The sequence below is a fragment of the Aquarana catesbeiana genome, linkage group LG12 (genome assembly GCF_042186555.1).
Source record: "Aquarana catesbeiana isolate 2022-GZ linkage group LG12, ASM4218655v1, whole genome shotgun sequence".
NCBI classification, from domain to species: domain Eukaryota; kingdom Metazoa; phylum Chordata; class Amphibia; order Anura; family Ranidae; genus Aquarana; species Aquarana catesbeiana.
In genome coordinates, this window is record NC_133335.1 from 11453338 (window position 1) to 11478311 (window position 24974).

General features: G+C 45.7%; 1 protein-coding gene across 2 annotated transcripts in view; it reads left to right on the forward strand.

The window, feature by feature from the left end:
* Positions 1-24974, forward strand: part of DOK5 (docking protein 5) — a 472815-nt gene that overhangs the window by 132589 nt on the left and 315252 nt on the right. For both annotated transcript variants that reach the window (XM_073607241.1, XM_073607240.1), the window contains exon 7: positions 16767-16887. In XM_073607241.1, the coding sequence (XP_073463342.1) occupies positions 16767-16887 (121 nt within the window). The remainder of the gene's footprint in view (positions 1-16766; positions 16888-24974) is intronic.

Here is a 24974-nt window from a genome sequence, read left to right on the forward strand (position 1 = left end):
CAAGTAAATATGATTTACCTTCTTTTTTTATTTACTAATGCTAGGGCATGAGAATTAAAGTGATACTAAAGTCTCCTTTTTTTTTGTTTCAAAATAACAAACATCATACTTACCTGCTCTGTGCAGTGGTTTTGCACAGAGCAGCCCGGATCCTCCTCTTCTCGGGTCTCTCTTTGGTGCTCCTGGCCCCTCCCTCCTGTTGAGTGCCCCCCACAGCAAGCAGCTTGCTATGGGGGCACCCAAGTCGCACCCAAGTCGAGCTGCAGCTCCGTGTGTCCATTCAGACATAGACCCGTGGCCCGGCCCCCTCTCCTCATTGGCTCACTGACTTTGGTTGACAACAGTGGGAGTCAATGGCGCTTCGCTGCTGTCTCAGTCAATGAGGGAGAGTCCAGGAAAGCCAAGTCTCTCGTGCAACATCACTGGATCGCAGGGAGCTCAGGTAAGTATTAGGGGGGCCGAGGGGGGCTGCTGCACACTGAAGGCTTTTTATCTTAATGCAAAGAATGAGGGCTGCTGTTAGAAATTATGGAGCCCCGTACAGCCTCCCCCAACCCCGCCTCCACCCCTGAACAGCGGCCCTGACTTTATCCGCCTACTCACCAAAAATGAAAAAAAAAAAGTCCCTCCTCTGCTCCCACCTTCTGGGCCCCTCTGTTGATGTGATGGGGCCCAGGGCAATGTAAGTTAAGTCCTGGTAAACAAGTAAGAGCGGGGGTGTGGCCTAGTAAAATCAATATATTATTTCAGGCAAAAATGAACATTAAAGCTGCCCCGGGTCCCCCTGTTTAGCTGATGAGGCCTGGGCCCAGTACCAGAGGGCCAGTTGTATTGCCTTATCAGCAGACCTGCATAGAATGCATTAAGATAAAAAAAACTTCTGCCCTTAAAACCACTTTTAAAAATAATCAATGTTGATTGGTAGAGTGAAGTTCCACTGCCTGTTCACTTTTCAGGGGGAAGTTCACTAAACTCTGTGGTAATTCCCTTTCAGTATGCAACCTTGTAAAGTGAACAGTTTTTTTTATTTGCTTTTAGTAAATTAACCCCATAGTGTTGTATAGCTAACCAAAAACAATGTAAAATTTACTATTTCTTTTTGTATTCATTCTGCCATTGCTGAGTAATCCTTAGTGGAACAATGGGACTTTTTTTGCATCTTCTGTTTATACGTCTGACTTTGGGCTTTACTTTCACTTTGACTAGTTCCTTTCAGCTAAGGTGGTTCAAATGAAGTATTCCCTACACTAACAGGTGCGCATGCTGGGCACACTGTATTACAATTATATAGTAGGGGTGTTGAAAATAATCGTATAATCGATGTATAACGATTCAGCATCGATGCGGAGAAAGGCTGAATTGCGATTGTATTGATGACGTCATCCTGACGTGCCTCTCTATGAAGTCCTCCCTTCCCTTCCCTCCTCCTCTCTGCCTGTCAGGAGGCTTGCATCTGAAATGCCCAGGGTGGCCGCTCCAGGCAATGGTGAGTTTGCATTTGATGGGCACAGTGAGGGTGCATTTGATGGGCACAGTGAGGGTGCAACTGACGGGCACAGTGAGGGTGCAACTGACGGGCACAGTGAGGGTGCAACTGACGGGCACAGTGAGGCTGCAACTGACGGGCACAGTGAGGCTGCAACTGACGGGCACAGTGAGGCTGCAACTGACGGGCACAGTGAGGCTGCAACTGACGGGCACAGTGAGGCTGCAACTGACGGGCACAGTGAGGCTGCAACTGACGGGCACAGTGAGGCTGCAACTGACGGGCACAGTGAGGCTGCAACTGACGGGCACAGTGAGGCTGCAACTGACGGGCACAGTGAGGCTGCAACTGACGGGCACAGTGAGGCTGCAACTGACGGGCACAGTGAGGCTGCAACTGACGGACACAGTGAGGCTGCAACTGACGGGCACAGTGAGGCTGCAACTGACGGACACAGTGAGGCTGCAACTGACGGGCACAGTGAGGCTGCAACTGACGGGCACAGTGAGGCTGCAACTGACGGGCACAGTGAGGCTGCAACTGACGGGCACAGTGAGGCTGCAACTGACGGGCACAGTGAGGCTGCAACTGACGGGCACAGTGAGGCTGCAACTGACGGGCACAGTGAGGCTGCAACTGACGGACACAGTGAGGCTGCAACTGACGGGCACAGTGAGGCTGCAACTGACGGGCACAGTGAGGCTGCAACTGACGGGCACAGTGAGGCTGCAACTGACGGGCACAGTGAGGCTGCAACTGACGGGCACAGTGAGGCTGCAACTGACGGGCACAGTGAGGCTGCAACTGACGGGCACAGTGAGGCTGCAACTGACGGACACAGTGAGGCTGCAACTGACGGGCACAGTGAGGCTGCAACTGACGGGCACAGTGAGGCTGCAACTGACGGGCACAGTGAGGCTGCAACTGACGGGCACAGTGAGGCTGCAACTGACGGGCACAGTGAGGCTGCAACTGACGGGCACAGTGAGGCTGCAACTGACGGACACAGTGAGGCTGCAACTGACGGGCACAGTGAGGCTGCAACTGACGGACACAGTGAGGCTGCAACTGACGGGCACAGTGAGGCTGCAACTGACGGGCACAGTGAGGCTGCAACTGACGGGCACAGTGAGGCTGCAACTGACGGGCACAGTGAGGCTGCAACTGACGGGCACAGTGAGGCTGCAACTGACGGGCACAGTGAGGCTGCAACTGACGGACACAGTGAGGCTGCAACTGACGGGCACAGTGAGGCTGCAACTGATACATATGAATTACACAGGTTCTGGGGCTAATTTAATGCAGATAAGGCACCAAGTGGGTTTACCGCCTTAATCAGCCAAAGAACCTGTGTAATATGTGTTAGGGTTGCCACCTCATCCCTTTAAACCCGAAAACCTATTACACAGGTTCTATGGCTGATTAAGGAAGTAAACGCACTTGGTGACTTATCTGCATTAAATTAGCCCCAGAACCTGTGTAATTCACTGTGCCCATCAGTTGCAGCCTCACTGTTAGGCCACCTCATCCCTTTAAACCCAAACAGTGAGACTGCATTTGATGGGCACAGTCAGGCTGCATTTATTGATGGGCACTGGTGAGGCTGCATTTGATGGGCACAGTCAGGCTGTATTTATTGATGGGCACAGTGAGGCTACATTTGACGGGCACAGTGAGGCTGCATTTGATGGGCACTGGTGAGGCTGCATTTGACGGGCACAGTCAGGCTGCATTTATTGATGGGCACAGTCAGGCTGCATGTATTGATGGGCACAGTCAGGCTGCATTTATTGATGGGCACTGGTGAGGCTGCATTTGATGGGCACAGTGAGGCTGCATTTATGGGTTTTTGATGAAAACCATGATGCATCGTGGAATCGAATCGTTGACATAATTGAATCATGAGACCAGTGAAGATGCGCAGCTCTAGTATATAGTCTCAGCTCCATACAGTACAGGATACACAATGCCCCATCTTTATTGTCAGGGGAAGGAATAGTTCCCCGTAATTGGTGTAATTGAAAGGAATAATGCTACATTGTTGGTGTCAGTGGGAGGGACAGTGCTCCAATGTTGGTATTAGTTGGAGGAATAGTACTCCATTATTGGTAACAGTGGGAGGAATAGTGTCTCATAATTGGTTTCATTAGGAATAGTCCTGCATCATTGGTGTCAGTGAAAGAAATAGCGCTCAATTGTTGATATCAGTGAGAGGAATATAGTGCCCCATTGTTGGTGTCAGTGGAAATTGCAGTACTCTATCATTGGTGTCGGTGAGAGGAAATGTGCCCCATTGTTGGTATCAGTGGGAGGAATAGTGCCCCATCTTTGGTATCAGTGGGAGGAATAGTGCCCCATCATTGGTGTCAGTGGGAGGAATAGTGCCCCATCATTGGTGTCAGTGGGAGGAATAGTGCCCCATCATTGGTGTCAGTGGGAGGAATAGTGCCCCATCATTGGTGTCAGTGGGAGGAATAGTGCCCCATCATTGGTGTCAGTGGGAGGAATGGAATAGTGCCCCATCATTGGTATCAGTGGAAGAAATAGTGCTCTCGATGATGGAATACATCTACACCTCGGCTTTGTGTACTACAACTCTGTTCCCACTTTGCAATGTACAATGTTCTGAATCATAAAGAAAAAAGTTAAAAAATGAATACCCGACAGGGGTTCTAATCTATCCCTACTCAGAAATAAAAAAGTTGTGGTTGATCATACACAAGGTTTAGGTGAGAGGTTTTTACCTAATATAAAGGAACAACCCCCCCCCCCCCCCCTTCCATATGGTGATCAGCCCTGGACTCGGCCAGAAGCACCTATCATTCTGGAGCACATATTTGTACCTCGGGACTTTGGGAAAAGCTCTTATGTGTAACGTTATACAGTGGAAGCCAAGAAAAATGATTTCATGTTCCGGAGATAAGAATGTGGCTACTCAGGCAGTGCACTTAATACGCTCCTTAATTAGCTAAATAGAGCCACTCCGTTATATATCGCAGACAAATCGTTTCTTTTTGTTTTGTTTTTTTTTCCCCCTCTTGTCTGGACAGCCAGTATTTCCACCATCTGACAGCGCTGTCTCCTATCGATGTACTCTACTAATTAAGATTTTATTTTTCATTACGGGTGCCTTAATTACCATCCATCAGTGCATTCATCATGCAGGTGTACCTTGAAGAATTCTTCCTCCGGCTCCAACTGCGGCGTCTTCTCCACCCAACCATATTCCTGCCAGCCGGCTGAGGATTCTGAATGAACATCTATCATAACATAAATAATTGGAGCCCATCAAACGCCTACCGATCTCATACTGGGCCTGATAAACTATCGGCCGTGCGCCATTAACCACTTCAGCCCCGGAAGGATTTACCCCCTTAATGACCAGGCCATATTTTGCGATACGGCACTGCCCCGGTTTAACTGACAATTGCGCGGTCGTGCGACGCTGTACCCAAAACAAAATTGACGTCCTTTTTTTTTTTTCCCCCCCCACAAATGGACCTTTCTTTTGGTGGTACAATATTGTTTACTTTCTACTATAATAAATATCCCCCCCCCCAAAAAAAACCCCCCCAAAAAACGCATTTCTTCATCAGTTTAGGCCGATATGTATTCTTCATATTTTTGATTAAAAAAAAAATCTCAATAGGCGTATATTGATTGGTTTGCGCAAAAGTTATAGCATCTACAAAATACTTTTGACATATTTATGGCATTTTTTTTTTTACTAGTAATGGCGGGGGAACAGTGATTTTTTTGCGGGACTGCGACATTGCAGCGGACAGATCCTTCCTCAGCCTGGCAGGGACCAGGGACGGCTCGGAGCTGTGTCCTCCTCCCGCGGAGCTCCCCCTACGACACACTGGGGCTAGGCAGAGGAGGCTGGGCCAGCTGGGCTGGAGGGTCCAAGTCTGGGCTCCCTGGGTGGCACTGGGCTTGTGGGAAATGTAAAGGGCTAAAACGCTCTGGGGGGGGCATGCCTGCTGAGCGCACCTGCCCTGTGTCTCACCTGAACTCGTGGTCGAAGATCCCAGCAGGGCTGCAATCTGGCTCTGCAGCCAATCTGTCCCCATAGAGTCCGCCATGGAGCGGAGCTGCGGCTCTAGTTGCTGGGAATGTGCCATGCGAGCCATGGAGGAATGTTTCTCCTCCTCGTGTCTTGCCCCAGATGTCTGGTTCCCTTTGCCTACACACAATCTCCGTGGTCATCAACCCTGTCCTCAGGGCCCACTAACAGGCCAGGTTTTATGTATTACCTTGGGGGAGATGCAGACTAGAATACTGCAATCACCAAGCAGCAAATGATATCACCTGTGATGTATTTCAGTTATCTTGCAAACTTGACCTGTTAGTGGGCCCTGAGGACGGGGTTGATGACCACTGCACAATCTGACCCTTGCAGTCCTTCCCCCACGCAAGGCTGCCCAATGCCCTGCAGCCAAAGTTAACAGAAGCAATCTGTTAACCCTGACTTGCCCGGCTACCTCGTGTCCCTTCTCATGTCAGCTCTGCGCTCCATTTTTTTTTTTGCTTCAGGCAGTACTGGACCTGTAGTTATATTGGTGGTCAGTAAGCAAAATGTTCCTTACATTGGTGATCATTGGGAAGAATGCTCCTTACATTGGTGATCAGTGAGAAGAATGCCCCTTGCATTGGTGATCAGTGAGAAGAATGTTCCTTACATTGGTGATCAGTGAGAAGAATGTTCCTTACATTGGTGATCAGTGAGAAGAATGCCCCTTACATTGGTGATCAGTGAGAAGAATGCCCCTTACATTGGTGATCAGTGAGAAGAATGTCCCTTACATTGGTGATCAGTGAGAAGAATGTCCCTTACATTGGTGATCAGTGAGAAGAATGCTCCTTACATTGGTGATCAGTGAGAAGAATGTTCCTTACATTGGTGATCAGTGGGAAGAATGTTCCTTACATTGGTGATCAGTGAGAAGAATGTTCCTTACATTGGTGATCAGTGGGAAGAATGTTCCTTACATTGGTGATCAGTGAGAAGAATGTTCCTTACATTGGTGATCAGTGGGAAGAATGTTCCTTACATTGGTGATCAGTGAGAAGAATGTTCCTTACATTGGTGGTCAGTGGGAAGAATGTTCCTTACATTGGTGATCAGTGAGAAGAATGTTCCTTACATTGGTGATCAGTGAGAAGAATGTTCCTTACATTGGTGATCAGTGAGAAGAATGTTCCTTACATTAGTGATCAGTGAGAAGAATTTCCCTTTGCACATGGCTAAAAAGTTTACTTCTGTAAAGACTGTTCTAACTTTTGCATGTCTCGGTGCTCTCTGTACAAATATACCCCAACCACCTTTCTGCATACTCAAGTGCCTGACACTACTTTTCTCAGTCAGCATCCAAACAAATTTTTTAGTATTAAAAAAAAAAAAAAAAAAAATGACCATCCTGTCCTCATTGTTGCCAGAATTGCCACCCATCTCCGAGTGCTTATTATGAAGGGTTACTGCACTCAGCACAAAAATAAATAAATAAATTCATTGATCAATTTTATTCACTGCGGCCTCTGGTCCTACTAGTTCTGGCCTCACCAAGTTGTTGACACCCATTTGCATAGCGTGTATCTTCTATTTTCTGGTGTCTCTAGCAAATCCAAGTTTGCTTTATATTTTCACAGGGAAGTCTTTCTATGGTTATGTAGGCCAGAAGGGCTGATAGTATGTTGGGGAGCCCAGCAGGAAGCAATCTCTCCCCTCTGCTTTAATTTCACAGTTAGCAAACTGGTAAAGAGTTGGCCATGCAGATATCATAAAGCTCGCTCGTCTCTATTCGTGATAGCTCTGCCAAGACCACACCATTAGCACAGAAGCTACCATTCCCGATAAGAGATGGAAATGAGATATTCAAAGAGAATTTTCCTGCAGCGTAATCTCTGCCTATTTTCCCTTTAATAGAGGAATAATAATGATATATTTATAATAAAGTTGAACTGAAGCATATCGCACATAGTGCCTCGCTCGGAAGCGCTTGTATGGTGAAGTCTCAATTCCGACACGGGAATTAATTACACATTCCCTTTTGAAAAGCGAAATTAATTAAAAGCTAGAATTTTCTAATTAGAGGGAGCCGTCCTTGGCTAAATGAGTCAGGTTATCTACAAGGCTAATTTATAAGTCGTGAGTAGGACTTGTGATATGTGGCTCGGCTAACCTTCAGAAGTCTCAGAACGATGGCGAGATCTTCCCGGTGGCCAGCTTTATCGCGTAGCGTTGGGTAAAGTGATGAAATAATTGGTATCCCTGCTCTGTTGGGGGTGCAGAAATAGTAGTTGACTGGTTCGTTTCTTTATACTTTACATGAGTGAACTTGACTTCGGAGTAATCTTGAAAAAAGTATAAAACTTTTTGGTCACTCCCTGAACTCCTCATATTTTGCAAGTTGACCAACCGGAGCATGTGGGTGCAATTTTTTTTTCTGGTCCATGGAGCCAGCATAAGTTGGAAACTGTGTCCAGGTTTCTACTACTTTTTTTGAGGCCCAACTGAGCCGACCACTGCTCCCAAAGCCAAAAGCAGGGGACAATCTAACCTTTAAAAATTGTCGCTAGAACGAGAGTTTTCCCAATTGGGATACTTGGTGGGACATCCCTTACTTATTCCTGGAGATGCAGACAGCAGTCAAATCCTGAGAGAGATTTTAACCTGCATTCTGTACAAAATTTAGGATTTACGGATTAGGTGGTAACACTACAGGGGAAGCACTACACCCTACAATCACTACAACCCCATCAATGAACTCAAGAGTGCCGCACCAAGCACCGATGGTAATGCTCTGGTGATCCATTGTGATCTGGGTGCTGGCATCCTGAAACAGAAACACCCCCTCACTCAAGTCAACCAAGATCAAGAATGGCCCCAGCCTTGGCTCCTCCTAGGCCATGCCCCCTGATATGTTTGATAGCAGAAAAAAAAAATACTCCTGCGCACGAGTGAATTACCAGGTGGACTAAAGTTCGTGGTGGAAGATGCCTCAGGCCTTGCTGCCCTCAAGGATAGAGATATCCTAGTTGGGTCAAAAGGGAAAGAAGAAAAAGAGGCCGCACCAGCCTTGTGCATTATCCTTAGACGTCTTGTTATTAAAATAAGATAAAAAACTCACAAACATGCGGGATAAAATTTGCAGTACAAATGATCTCCAGATGACAGCAGTTAGTTGATCGCCGACATTACTAGTAAAAAAAAAAAAAATAATAAAAATGCCATAAATCTTTCCCCTATTTTTTAGACGCTATAACTTTTGCGCAAACCAATACATATAAGCTTTACTGCGTTTTTTTTTTTTTTTTTTTATTTGTTTATTTTTTACCACAAATATGTAGAAGAATCTATATTGGCCTAAGCTGATGAAAAAATATGTTGTTTTTTTTTTTTTTAAAAAGGGGAGATATTTATTATAGCAAAAAAAAAAAAAAAAATTATATATATATATATTTTCAAAATTGTCACTTTTTTTGTTTTATAACTCCAAAAAATAAAAACCGCAAATACCACCAAAGGAAAGCTCTATTCGTGGGAGGAAAAAAAAAAGGACGTAAGTTTTGTTTGGGTCGAACGACCGCGCAATTGTCAGTTAAAGCGACGCAGTGCCGTATCGCAAAGAAAAAATAGCCTGGTCAGGATAGGGGCAAATCCTTTCCGGGGCTGAAGTTGGTCCCGCTTCATACCTTTCCTACTTTACCCATAACTACAAAAAGAAAATGTATATTTCGGCCTTATATTCACTTTGTTGCCCACTTACAATACCACTTGAAGCAGTGTTTAATGTGCGTGGTAAAGAATACTGCTGTTTAATGCATCAAGATGATCTTAATTCACCATGCTGTTGAGATCGATGAGAGCTGAAAATAGCAATCGTTATGGGAGATAACACATGCGTTCTGGTTTAGTGAACTGAGCTCACTGACCGCAGAGCTTCACCGATCAATTGATCCATTTGTGACACCCCCCCAAGGAGGTTCTGTGAGCTAACTCTCTGTTACAGTTTCTAAGCACCCGTACCTTTTGGTTCAGTGTTATGGCAAGCCAAATCACCTGCCAGTATGTGTTGGTGTTCTACCCAATGGGCACACAACTGTATGAATCTGAGAGAGGTTCTAACACACACAGGTGTTTTGCCATGTACACCTGTGCCATTAGATAGCAGCGGCTGTGTCCTAATGGACATGAATAGGACCACCTTCCATGGACTACATGGAACACCTGCAGGGGCGGATCCAGAGTCTAATCTCGGGAGGGGCAGTGCCAAAAAAATGTGCGGGCAATTTGTCGGGGCAATGGCTGGTGTTGGCGCTTCAATCATCACGGCACCAGGGCTGTTATGGTGTCAGGATGATTGAAGCGTATTATTTCTATTATTACATTGTAATATAAAATGAAATAGTTCTACTCACCATAATGCAGAATCAGTGGGAACCCTGAGTGTGTCACTTGCCACTGTCGCCTGCCACCAGATGCAGATTGTCACTTGCCAGAGACAGTGTCTCTGTTGTCCCAGAGTGAGGGCGGGCAGTGAGAGATGATGTCATCTCTCTGCTGCCTGCGCCTGCACAGTAATGGCAGTCCTCTTTTTTAGATGCAGAAATGCGGTGATGCAGGGGGGCAGTGAGAGACAGTGACGTCTCCAGCTTTCATTTTTAGGGGGGGCACACGGGAAGACAGCGACAAAAGTAGGGGGGCCAACTATAAAATGCAATTATATATACACACATATAAATACACAGTGTCTTGAAAAAGTATTGGTGGTTGCAGCCAGGTGGAGGGGAGGACAGAGTGGGAGCAGCCAGCTGGAAGGGCGGACAGTGTGGGAGCAGCCAGGTGGAGGGGAGGATAGAGAGGGATCAGCCATGTGGAAGGGAGGACAGAGTGGGATCAGCCATGCGGATGGGAGGACAGGGTGGGATCAGCCAGGTGGAAGGGCGGACAGTGTGGGAGCAGCCAGGTGGAGGGGAGGACAGAGTGGGAGCAGCCAGCTGGAAGGGCGGACAGTGTGGGAGCAGCCAGGTGGAGGGGAGGATAGAGAGGGATCAGCCATGTGGAAGGGAGGACAGAGTGGGATCAGCCATGCGGATGGGAGGACAGGGTGGGATCAGCCAGGTGGAGGGGAGGACAGGGTGGATGCAGCCAGTGATAAGGTACCTGTATCTCTATGGAAGCCTACAAAAGGCATTTTAATTGGGGGGGCATAGTATAATGTCGCCACTGGTGAGAGATGTCATCTTTCTGCTCACTCACTCGCCCCCCGGCGGCGACGGCCCGCTCAGCAGCCTACCCGCTAAGTCACCAATGGACAGCCTGCTCTCTATTTTCTCAGGGGGGGGGGGGGGATTGCCCCGTTGCTCCCCCTGGATCCGCCCCTGAACACCTGTGCATACCCATGTGGACAAACATGGTCCTCACATGGGTGTATGCTGTTGTACATCCGTGACCTTAAAAATCTGATACAGTATATCTATATAAGAGAGTTTTTGTGTCCCTTCTAAGGAGATTTACTCCTACTTTCTTACCCAGTGACCACTGTATCCAGGGCCGAATATGAGGGCAAATGTCCCCAATGGGACGCAGTAGTGAAAATCCGATCACAGCACATTTACAGTACAATGACTGGGCGACAGCTGCAGGCTTTGCAACTTGCATGTACCTCACCGCCTGCTTCCAGGGTTTTGGGCGCACGTGCATGCTTCCCCCTGCTGACCAGTACTGTGATTAGACACAGGGCAAGTTTGTCAGCAGGTTTCGGCCAGGGTCGTAGGTACAGGAGTCACAGGGGACACGATTGCAACTCTACCCCATGCTCCAGCCATGCCCCCCCCCCCCGTACATCTGGATAGGAGGGGGGCGGTGGCATGTAGAGGAACGGATCCCTCCATGCAGCTGCTGAATGCCCGCTTATCCTTCTGTAGCTGTGTAGTTGCCACTAGTAAGAAACATCCACCAAATCACCCCGCTGCCAGACTCCCATATATCACTTGCAGAGACAATGAACAGTCTTTTTTTTTTTTTTTGCTGGTTTTGTTTTTGTTTATTGGAGGGTACAACTTGGTTGGGGGAAAGGGTATGTGGGATGCCCATGGGATAGTTCATTTCGCCATCATATTTTAAAGATTTCACAAATTATCACATAAGAGCCAGAAGACATGATGTGCATATTTAATTGCTATAGTCTTCCCCCTGCATCGCCATGCAGACTATTGCTCCTCCTCTGCTTAACTCCCACAGACTATTGCTTCCAAGACTTCCTTACCCATTACCATGTAAGGATGAGGACATCACTCTTGACCGTGTAAGGGTGATGTTCCCAGAACTCAGGAACAAATGGGAAATGGAGCGCTGACAGGTGCTAGTATTGAAATGAAAAATGGGACAGTGGTGTGGATCAGGAAGTGTGGTGTTTGCAAGAGGCAAACCGTTGAGGTGGTCGTTAGACCTACAGTACTGGGTTCAGATGGATGGGGTAGGCGGCAGCCGGCTTCTCAGAGCAGAAGGGACTCTGTGGGGAAGACAAGCAGAAAAAAAGAGCAGCGCCGCTCTAAGGGTAGTAGTGTGTATAAAAGACTTTAATAATGTTTAAAATATGCACTCACATTTAGGCTGATAAAAACAGGCATGTAGTGTTATGCCGCGTACACACGATCAGACTTTACGGCATACTTGGTCTGGCGTACTAGATTTCGTCGGGCAATTCGATCGTGTGGGCTCCAACGGACTTTGTTTTCTCAAAAGTTCAATGGACCTAGAAATGAAACATGTTTCAAATCTATCCGACGGACTCGAGTCCGGTCAAAAAGTCAGCTCGTCTGTATGCTAGTCCGACGGACAAAAACCGACGCTAGGGCAGCTATTGGCTATGAACTTCCTTGTTTTAGTCCGGTCGTACACCATCACGTACGAATCCGTCAGACTCTGCTCGTGTGTAGGCAAGTCCGTTCATTCGTAAAGTCCGTCGAAAAGTACGCCGGGCAAAGTATGCCATAAAGTCCAGTCGTGTGTATGCGGCATTACTCTTTAACATCATGAGATCACATCCAGTGGACCGATGGGCTGTGGAGGAGTCATTCCACGGCCGCTTCCGGTGGCGTGGGGCCTGATGAAGGAGCACGCATGCTCCAAACACGAGCGCTATGGCCACGCCCCCCGGCTCTTCAGCATCTGTCATCTCCACCCATGGACCAGCTGACGCACTGTCAGAAGCGGCCGGGGAATGACTCCTCCACAGTCCAGCGGTCCACCGGATGTGATCTCGTGATGTTAAAGAGTAACACTACAGGCCTGTTTTTATCAGCCTAAATGTGAGTGCATATTTTAAACATTATTAAAGTCTTTTATACACGCTACTACCCTTAGAGCGGCGCTGCTCTTTTTTTCTGCTTGTTACTAGAACTCCTCTCCTCCTGCACAAAACTTGTCCTCAAGTAAAGTAATGTCACATCTTCTTCTTTAAGCAAGAAGGACCAACTCTGAATAGTTCCTTAAGCTGGCTCTGGTTGCTCACTGCTACTAGGCCAGAGGCCTGCAGCACCTCTCCCCGGAGGCCTAGTAGTTTAAAAGCACATGTTGGACGGGGGGACTACTGTTCCCAGCTAGCCCAGCTTGCAAATCCTGTGCCACTCAGGCCACATCCATTTGACACATATCCCCACAGTCTCTCCTCCGATCAAGGACTCCTCATCATTGACCATGTAACAATGAGGACTTCACTACTGACCGTGTAGAAGTGAAGTTCCCTCACAGACTTCCTAACACATCCAGCCCTCCACTGTAGTACACTCGCCTACCCTTCTCTGCCCTGAGTTCTCGATGGAGAACTTGACCAGACCATACATTCCGACAGCTTCACCTGCCCCTCTGCTCCAGGAGTTCCCTATCAACGACCGTGTGATGAAAAGGACATCGCCAATGACTGTGTAAAGGTGAAGTTCCCTCACAGTTCTCCCTCCTCCTGCGATTGGCGCACCCCCCCTTCCCCAAGATGGGGGTGCCCTCCTGCGGCTGTCTAGTATTCCATCCTCCACTTCACCCAGCTGACAACTCCCCTCGGTGGCATGTAACCTCAGCTTATATAGGAGGCCAGCCCCCTGCCAATTGCAGTTGGGGATTGGTCATGGCTCCCACGTGACTGCCTGCCACTCCAGTTCCAGGCCCTGCCCCTCTTCCAGAACATTCTCCCTGGAAGCAGGGGAGGCGCCTCAGAACTAGAGCACAGGTGGTCACACCCACTACTACTCTGACCACTCTCAGCCCCCCAGATCAAAACAGACAGGCCTAGCTTGCAGCATAGGCCTGCCTAAATTTACCTGTGCTGACAGTCTATTTATCAAAAATCCTATTACTAGCCCCTACCTATAGGTAGAGGGTGTTACGCTCCTCTTCCTCCTGCAGACATTTAAAGTGGAAGTAAACCCATCCAGTAAACAGTTTTTTTTTTTTTTTGGATGGGTTTACAGAAAATTACTCAGAACCTCCAAACATTATATAATATATATTTAGCAGGTTTAGCAGAGACCCTAGAGAATAAAATGGTGGTTGTTGCAATATTTTATGTCACTCACATGCAGTCTTTCAAACACAATTAATGAATTAAAAAAAAACAGTAAAGTTAGCCCAATTTTTTTGTATAATGTGAAAGGTGATGTTACGCCGCAAGAATCGTGATCTTTATTCTAAGCAAAAAAAAATCGTGATTCTCATTTTAGCCAAAATCGTACCGCTCTGTTTGTGCACCAATAAAGACTTTTATACGAAGAATCAGTCGAGTTGCCGGTTATAATATCCTTTTGGGAGGAGTTCCACTTTAGTCCAGTTCCTGCAATTTTTTTTTAATTGCAAGGCGTTCCCAATCTGGGGTGACCCGGACACCCCTTCTCATCATGTAAGGTAGCGCAGCGTTCCCCCTGTAGCCCCCTGTGATACTTCCTACATTCCAGGGTGCCAAATTCCAGAACATTTTAAGGGATTATTTGCAAGCAATAAAAAAAGTTTTCCTGGCCTTTCCCTCTAAAAGTCAAATAAGCAAAGCAAGCATTTGCGGATTTGCATTCCCTCACCTAATGTGCAGATTAGTGGGGGGGGGGGGGGGGAGGCAAGGACTCTCTTGATAAATGCCTGCAAAGCTGCTCGGTATAATGTGAAGTTAATTTGATCGTGAGGCCCGCTCTCCATGGTGCTGAAATTGATGTCACCTCATCTCCATTACAAAAGTTATTGAAATTTCAGGACTGTGTGGCGATTGGCGATAACGACTTCACATCAGTAATATGTTTCTCAAATGTGTTAACTGGTGTGATGAGAAATAAGCCATTACACAATGCCATGGCTGGGTTTGCTGCAGATGACAGTTGACTGATGCCGGGGAGAAAAAAAAAAATGGATGACTGTATCATCGCTGAGCCTGATGGGTTTTCATCGCTGGGAAAACTGTCTCCCGGAATTGTTCTATTTACTCAGCAAGAATGCACACGGCAGATTATTTCTCACCATAATACGGACTTTAGAGATAATTAATGGATATGCTTATTAAGCCCCGTCCAGTGGAAGCTCTGGCTTGTTTGCAGTAAGTGATGTGACATTCACATTTTAACTTGTTCCATATTTTGATCATATATTTCATATATAATGTGATTAGCATCCCTGCTTAAAGAGACGGTGGAAAGCTGGAGAATGCAAAATCTGGTGCAGCTCTGCTGTCACGTGGGCCACGTACCTGATGTAAGACTGAAGTAGTGGGGAGGCCTCCCTTGCACCTCGGCTCCTTGAAGCCTCTGGAGATGGAGACAGAGGCTCGATGGACACCACCGAGTGGCAGGGGTGCCAGGGGTGCAGAGCACCATGCAAGCCTCCGAGAGCCGAGGTCAAGTCCAGTTAAGTAACGAAGCATAAAAGGGTTAATCAGAAGAAGAATGGTCGAGATCCAAGCCGAGAATGGTCAAGGTACAAATCCGAGATCAAAGGCAAGCAGCAATCAAGAGTAGTCAAATAGGTTTCCAGGTCACAAGAGGTTCAGACAGATCACACACTAGCACAGGAACAAGGGGGGACTGAAGATAATCCAGCAATTTGGCAGTGTCTGGGCTGGACTTACATAGGGAAGTTTAAGGTCACTTCCTGTGCGCCTCCTGGGTATTTTCCCGCCTTTTTCCATCAGGTTGAAGTCACTTCCTGTGTGCCTCCTGGGTATTTTCCCGCCTTTTTCCATTAGGTTGAGGTCACTTCCTTTGTGCCTCCTGGGCATTTTCCTGCCCTTTTCCATCAAGTCTTCTGCGCAGGTGCGGGTTGGCACCCTGAGGCGTCTTTGGTGCATGCTCAGTTGGCACGGATTTCCTCTTGTGGCAATATGCCATTGGTGCATGCGTAGTAAGCCCTGGACTCTTACATCTAAATAGAAACCAATCAGCTTCAAGGTTTTATTGCCAAAGCCATACCCAGCTGCACCAGATTCTGAGTGCTCACGTTTTGGTAAAGCAACCCCACTGTGCCCCCCTGCCAATTCAGGGCAAAGTGATAGGCCATGTGAAAATGCCCCTCCCCCTTCTATTTCCAGCCACCTTTTGGGCTTGTGTCAATGGCATTAGTTGGACATCAATTTGAGAGGCTTCTGAGATCCGTTCAGAATTCATTTGCTTTCCCATAGATTTGTATAGATTATTTCAGGAGAGGAGAGTTATAGAGGAAGGAGCAGAGTCCTCCAGCAGTGCAGAGTATTTCAGGAGAGGAGAGTTATAGAGGAAGGAGCAGAGTCCTCCAGCAGTGCAGAGTATTTCAGGAGAGGAGAGTCATAGAGGAAGGAGCAGAGTCCTCCAGCAGTGCAGAGTATTTCAGGAGAGGAGAGTTAGAGAAGAAGGAGCAGAGTCCTCCAGCAGTGCAGAGTATTTCAGGAGATGAGAGTTATAGAGGAAGGAGCAGAGTCCTCCAGCAGTGCAGAGTATTTCAGGAGAGGAGAGTTATAAAGGAAGGAGCAGAGTCCTCCAGCAGTGCAGAGTATTTCAGGAGATGAGAGTTATAGAGGAAGGAGCAGAGTCCTCCAGCAGTGCAGAGTATTTCAGGAGAGGAGAGTTATAGAGGAAGGAGCAGAGTCCTCCAGCAGTGCAGAGTATTTCAGGAGAGGAGAGTTATGGAGGAAGGAGCAGAGTCCTCCAGCAGTGCAGAGTATTTATAGACCAGAGTTATAAGTGGGGATAAGCTGACTACTCAAGCAGGTACAGGAAACCTGCAGTTATAAAATTTAATGTTAATTATTTTATTTTATTTTTTTTGCAGCTGCAGAGAAGGATAAGTGAAAGGACAGTTTCCCTAAACACAATGGTCCCATTACCCCGTAGCGCATACTGGCACCATATAACACGACAGCACAGCACCGGCCAGTTATACAGTCTCCAAGGTAAGAGTCCTGATGTACATTATATCTTCTATTGATATTCTCCAGGCGCTTTACACAGCCATCCGATTATCTCTGCTGCTCTCAATTTGGAATCGGTGAGCTGCTTCAGACATCTTTCACAGACATGACAATCTATAAACAGGGGTGGGTCACCTTCTGCAAAAAATGAACATTAGATCAAAAAAGATAAAAACAGCTAAAGTTTTATGCAAATCTCAAGTTTTTCTTGTCTCCAGCTGCTTTCTTCTCCCCGCCACCCGCTTTCCTATTGGTCCTTCAATGTCATAGACCAATAGGGAGGTTGGAGGAGGGAGGGGACAAGCTCAGATTTCACAAGAAAATGTTAGACTTGCATATAACTTTAGCTGCTTAGATTTCAGGATCTGCATTTCAACGTAAAGTTTTTAGTAAAGATTTCTTCTGCCTGTTTAGTTTTTGAACGTATTCTCAAATAGAATTGTTTGAGTTTGAGACTTTTATTTATTTTTTTGCTATGAATATATAAACCATTTCACCAGCCTTTTCACACTGCTTTTAGAAGGAACTTAATTCTCATGCAATGTGATTCTTTAGTCAGATTCGGTACTTGAAATAAGAAGGACTCCATAGTGATTGGTACCGATAATATCATTGCCAGGATGAGAACGGAAGGCTTCATGCAGGTTTTCTGCAAGTTTCTATGTTGAATGTTTACGTTTGATTGGACCTGATAAGACCATTCATACTTCTCTGCTTTACTCGTGTGTCAGAAACCATGAAATCAGGCCAAGACAGAAGTACAGTTAAATCACACTTGTTTAATAATAAAAGTGAAAAGAACAAACGTAGTCAAAACATAGCCAAAGTACTGTAACCAGAACGGATAGTCAGCCAAGCCAGAAGTCAGGGATCAATGTTGTGGAAGAGCAAGCAGGATCTGGAGCCAGAAGGGATGTCAGCAAAGCAAGTCTTGAACTGAATCGCAGGAGATCGTTTCTGGGATATTGACCAAGGCGAAAGCAGAGAACCTCTGGACTGGACGGCTTAAGTAGGCAAGACTGACGAGCAGGATATCATCAACAGGTGAGTAACTGTGTAGAGAGATAGGAGCTGGCAATTAGCCGACAGCTGAGTGGCCAGCTTTGAGAAGGAAGGGCTGAGCCCAGCCCTGACATGTCACACTTGTACTGAGGTCTTTCATAGTGACTAAACTAATATCAGAATGTATTATGTTACCACAAGAGTAGTTGAGATATATATATATATATATATATACTTTATGGGCTGTAGGGGTACCTCATCCTTAAGATTTAAAAATATGACAAAATGAGCGGGCTTTACCGGTACCAGTGAAGGACAATCACAACGCAATTCTAAATATTATCTTTATTACAAAATTGTTAAAATAAATGTTTACACGTTCTAAATAAATTCCAACGTTATATGGCTCTGATCAATTTGATCAAGTTAGTAATTAGGCAATAAATCTCTGTTACTATTGTGTCAAGAGGTCGACGTGTTTCACATCTGTTCTTCAGGAAGGAATTAAGGTCCCGAGGAAGCACAGATGTGAAACGCGTTGACCTCTTGACACAATGGTAACGGAGGTTTATTGCCTAATTACTAACTAGACCAAATTGATCAGAGCCATATAAATTTGATTTTATTTAGAATGTGTAAACATTTTTTTTCAACACTTTTGTAATAAAAATAATATGTAGAAGATATATCTATATATAGATAGATATTAGATATATATATATATATATATATATATATATATATCTAATATCTATCATCTGGAAAGTATTCACATGTACATAAGTATCACAGACTCCTCCCATGTACATGAGTATCACAGACTCCTCCCATGTACATAAGTATCACAGGCTCCTCCCATGTACATAAGTATCACAGGCTCCTCCCATGTACATAAGTATCACAGGCTCCTCCCATGTTCATAAGTATCACAGGCTCCTCCCATGTTCATAAGTATCACATCCTTTGCTCAATACTTTGGTGAAGCTCCTTTGGCACCAATTACAGCCTCAAGTCTTTTTGAGTATGATGCTTCAAGCTTGGCACACCTATTTTTGGGCAGTTTCTCCCATTCTTCTTTGTAGGAACCTCTCAAGCTCCATCAGGTTGGATGGGGAGCGTCGGTGCACAGCCATTTTCAGATCTCTCCAGAGATGTTCAATCGGGTTCAAGTCTGGGCTCTGGCTGGGCCACTCAAGGACATTCACCGAGTTGTCCCGTAGCCACTCCTTTGTTATCTTGGCTGGGTGCTTAGGGTCGTTGTCCTGTTTGAAGATGAACCTTCGCCCCAGTCTGAGGTCCAGAGCGCTCTGGAGCAGGTTTTCCTCAAGGATGTCTCTGTACATTGCTGTATTCATCTTTCCCTCAATCCTGACTAGTCTCCCAGTTTCTGCCGCTGAAAAACATCCCCACAGCATGATGCTGCCACCACCATGCTTCACTGTAGGAATGGTATTGGCCAGGTGATGAGCGGTGCCTGGTTTCCTCCAGACGTGATGTTTGCCATTCAGGCCAATCTTTGTTTCATCAGACCAGAGAATTTTGTTTTTTATGGTCTGAGAATCCTTCATTGACTTTTGGCAAACTCCAGGCGGGCTGTCATGTGCCTTTTATTGAGAAGTGGCTTCCGTCTGGCCACTCTACCTTACAGTGCTGATTGGTGGAGTGCTGCAGAGATGGTTGTTCTTCTGGAAGGTTCTCTGGAAGGTTTCCTATGTACATGGGATTTTTTCATTTTCTATTTTTAATAAATTTGCAAAAGATTCAAACAAACTTCTTTCACGTTGTCATTATGGGGGATTCTCTGTAGAATTTTGAGGAAAATAACGAATTTAATCCATTTTGGAATAATGCCGTAACATAACAAAATGTGGAAAAAGTGAAGCGTTGTGAATATTTTTCGGATGCACTATATACAGTCAGGTCCATAAATATTGGGACATCTACACAATTCTCAGCAGTCAATTACAGCCTGAAGTCTGGAACACATAGACATCACCAGACGCTGGGTTTCATCCCTGGTGATGCTCTTCCAGGCCTCTACTGCAACTGTCTTCAGTTCCCGCTTGTTCTTGGGGCATTTTCCCTTCAGTTTTGTCTTCAGCAAGTGAAATGCATGTTCAATCGGATTCAGGTCAGGGGATTGACTTGGCCATTGCATAACATTCCACTTCTTTCCCTTAAACTCTTTGGTTGCTTTCGCAGTATGCTTCGGGTCATTGTCCATCTGCACTGTGAAGCGCCGTCCAATGAGTTCTGAAGCATTTTGCTGAATATGAGCAGATAATATTGCCCGAAACACTTCAGAATTCATCCTGCTGCTTTTGTCAGCAGTCACATCATCAATAAATACAAGAGAACCAGTTCCATTGGCAGCCATACATGCCCACGCCATGACACGACCACCACCATGCTTTACTGATGAGGTGGTATGCTTTGGATCATGAGCAGTTCCTTTCCTTCTCAATACTTATCTCTTCCCATAACTCTGGTACAAGTTGATCTCATCTGTCCATAGGATGTTGTTCCAGAACTGTGAAGGCTTTTTTAGATGTTTGGCAAACTCTAATCTGGCCTTCCTGTTTTTGAGGCTCACCAATGGTTTACATCTTGTGGAGAACCCTCTGTATTCACTCTGGTGAAGTCTTCTCTTGATTGTTGACTTTGACACACATACACCTACCTCCTGGAGAGTGTTCTTGGTCTGGCCAAAGAATTCTTCGGTCATCCACCACAGTTGTTTTCTGTGGTCTTCCGGGTCTTTTGGTGTGGCTGAGCTCACCGGTGCATTCTTTCTTTTTAAAGATGTTCCAAACAGTTGATTTGGCCACACCTAATGTTTTTGCTATCTCTCTGATGGGCTTGTTTTGTTTTTTCAGCCTGATGATGGCTTGCTTCACTGATAGTGACAGCTCTTTGGATTTCATATTGAGAGTTGACAGCAACAGATTCCAAATGCAAATATCACACTTGAAATGAACTCTGGACCTTTTATCTGCTCCTTGTAAATGGGATAATGAGGGAATAACACACACCTGGCCATGGAACAGCTGAGCAGCCAATTGTCCCATTACTTTTGGTCCCTTAAAAAGTGGGAGGCACATATACAAACTGTTGTAATTCCTACACCGTTCACCTGATTTGGATGTAAATACCCTCAAATTAAAGCTGAAAGTTTGCACTTAAAGCACATCTTGTTTGTTTCATTTCAAATCCATTGTGGTGGTGTATAGAGGCAAAAAGATTAGACTTGTGTTGATGTCCCAATAATATAAATATATATATATATATATATATATATATATATATATATATATATATATATATATATATATATATATATATATATTGCTATTCCCGGGTTGGACCCCCTTTTGCCTTCATTCTTGGTGGCATAGATACAACAAGGTGTTGGAAACGTTCCTCAGAGATTTTGCTCCATAGTGACATGATAGCATCACGCAGTTGCTGCAGATTTGTCGTCTGCACATCCACGATGCCAATCTCCACCTTCCACTACATCCCAGAGGTGCTCTATTGGATGAGATGTGGTGAGTGTGGAGGCCATTGGAGTACAGGGACCTCATTGTCCAGTGGTGAGATGATTGGAGCTTTGTGACATGGTGCATTATCCTGCTGGAAGGAGCCATCAGAAGATGGGGGACACTGTAGTCATAAAGGGATGGACATGGTCAGCAACAATACTCACGTAGGCCGTGGTGTTTAAACGATGCTCAATTGGTACTGAGGGGCCCAAAGTGTGCCAAGAAAATATCCCCCCAGCATTACACCACCACCAGCCTGAACCGGTGATACAAGGCAGGATGGATCCATGCTTTCATTTTGTTTACACCAAATTCTGACCCCACCATCTGAATGTCGCAGCTGAAATCAAGACTCATCAGACCAGGCAACGTTTTTCCAAACCTCTATTGCCTCTGTTTCCTGTTCTTAGCTGACAGGAGCGGCATCCGGTGTGGTCTTCTGCTGCTGTAGCCCATCTGCTTCAAGGTTCGATGTGCTGTGTGTTCAGAGATGGTATTCTGCATACCTTGGGTGTAACAAAGGGTTATTTGAGTTACTGTTGCCTTTCTATCATCTGGAACCAGTCTGCCCATTCTGCTCTGACATCAACAAGGCATTTTCCTCCACACAACAGCCGCTCACTGGATATTTTCTCTTCTTCCCACCATTCTCTGTAAACCAGAGAGATGATTGTTCGTGAAAATCCCAGAAGTCCTCAGACCAGCCCGTTTGGCACCAACAACCATGCCACGTTCAAAGTCACTTAAATCCCCTTTCTTCCCCCAATCTGATGCTCGGTTTGAACTTCAGCAAGTCGTCTTCACCACGTCTAGATGCCTAAAGGCATTGAGCTGCTGCCGTGTGATTGGCAGATTAGCAGTTTTTGTTAACAAGCAATTGAAAAGGGGCGTACTGAATAAAGTGGCCGGTGAGTGTATATCCTCCTGGATACGCTTTCCAGGGTATTCCCTCTGTACGCTCTTTCCTTCATGTTGTGCCATATGGCGTGTTTCATGTAAAACGTGTAAAAATTTTTAGATGGGGTCCTGTTCATTTGTATGCAACATGTACATATTGGAAACCACATGTGAGATGCAACAACCAAATTCAAAAATAAACACTTTAAGACACCTTAATGAGAGCTGTGCCACTGAACACAACTGTACGGGATTCTCATTTCACTTCATGCTCTGGGAAGTGCGCACCAGCGTGGAGACCGGCCCTAAATCTCATCCCAATAGAATTAATACATTTTTAACTGCAGCTTTGAATCAATTTTATGCTCCTGTTGAATGTTCCTTTGATTTCTTTTTATTTTATTTTATTTTTTTTTATAATTGCACCATCAGGGAGTGCAATAATTAGTCCTAATGTGCTTTCTGGCAGAGCTGAACTTTAACACTTGACCAAGCACAGTTCCCGATGGAGGAAATATTGCAAGCAAATTCTAGTAAATTTCAGACATTCTTTATTGAAGCTGTTGGTCACTGTACGCTTTTATTACCACGGCCATTTGTGAACGATTTCAATTAGGACTTTATGTAGAATATTTATTTTCAATCCACTTACAGTGGGGAAAAATAATGATTTGGTCTCCTGCAGATTGTGTAAGTTTGCCCACTTACAAAGAAATGAAGGGTCTATAATTCTTTATCATAGGTGTATTTTATATGATAGAGCCAGAATATATACCAAACATCCAGAAAAAACACATAATACAAATGTTATAAATTGAGTTGCAGTTCAGTGAGTAAAATAAGTATTTCGTCCCCAAGCAAAACATGGCTTGGTACTTGGTGGAGAAACCCTTGTTGGCAAGCACAGAGGTGAGACATTTCTTGTAGGTGGTGACCAGGTTTGCACACATCTCATCTCTTTATAGATCTTCTCTAAATCTTTAAGGTTTCTTGACTGGCGCTTGGCAACTCGAAGTTTCAACTCCCTCTATAAAATTTTCTATGAGATTAAGGTCTGGAGACTGGCTAGGCCACTCCATGACCCTAATGAGGTTTTACTCTTGAGCCACTCCTCTGTTGCCTTGGCGGTATGTTTTGGGTCATTGTCATGCTGGAAGACCTATCCATAACCCATCTTCAGTGTTCTGAAGAAGGTTCTCATCCAAGATTTTACAATACATGGCCCCGTCCATTGGACCCTCCATGCGGCAAAGTTGGCCTGTACCTTTAGCAGAGAAACAGCCCCAAAGCATCATATTTCCACCTCCGTGCTTGACTGTAGGGATGGTGTTCTTAGGGTCGTAGTCAGCATTTTTCTTCCTCCAAACTTGGCGAGTCCCCCTCCTCAAGAAGGCACGAGTACAGTCATGACAATAAACATCAAGTGCTGTGGTCAGATGAGACCAAAATTGAGCTCTTTGGCATTAACTCGACTCACGGTGTTTGCAGGAAGGAAAATATGTGCTGAAAAAGGTACCTCAGCCTACAGAGAGTCATTTGTAGAAATCATAGATCTGTCCATAGAACAAACAGAGGTGGACTGCTAGGACTGGCAGAAGATCGACACGTAGGACAGGTAGAGGTCTACCAGTTTAGATAGATGGATATGTAGAACAGATGGAAGTGTACCTGTCTAAGTAGATGGCCCTGAAGAGGTCCAGGTTCTTAGGAACTGCCTGGTGTTCACCAGTGCGCCCCACAAAACATTATGAGCTGGCGGTGGACGGCTCCCAGGTTACGGCCCCCAGTTACACTTGGAGGGGCAACAGCTGACAGCAGGCAGAAACGAAGCATGGTTAACTAGGCATAAGGTCAAGGCAAGTGGTTAACAAGAATTGTTGAAAAACAGGCAGGGACCGTAAACAGGTGTTAGAACTTGAGCAGAGATCAGGTTACAGGAGCCTTAAAATGGTTGTAAACCTCAGACATGAAATATGAACAAAGCATATGCCTCTTATAATGTCTACTTATCTCAGAGCACTACGTGTCATATCTGTCTGCTGCCTCGTTCCTCTACTATCTGCAATGAGTCACTTTTGACAAGTTTTCCTGACACCAAGAAGTAAAAAAGGTGACAGGGGAGGGAGCTCCAGCACAAAGCTTGTGATTGACAGCCTCAGCTCTGTTCCTGTGTGCTATGTGAAGGGTGGTGTGTCCCTTCTCTCCCATCAGCTCTCAGAGCTTTTTTCCCTGAGCTCTGCAGAGTGTAACTTCAGCTCCCCACCCCCCTGTTTTCTGACAGGTCTACCGGTGCCAATGGATGTATATGTAGAACAAACTGAGATGTACGGTCTGAACGTAGATTTGTAGAAGAGATGAAGGTCCACCAGTGCAAATAGATGCATATGTAGAACAGACAGAAGTGTACCAGTCAAAGTAGGTTGATATGTAGATCTGACGGAGGCGTACCAGTGCAAATAGATGGATATGTAGAACAGATGGAGGTGTACAGTCTAAGTAGGTGGATACATAGAACAGATGGAGGTTCTCCAGTGCCAATAGAAGGTAATGTAGAACAGATGGTGGTGTACCGGTCTAAGTGGATGGGATATGTAGAAGAGACGGAGGTGTACCAGTGTAAATAGCTTG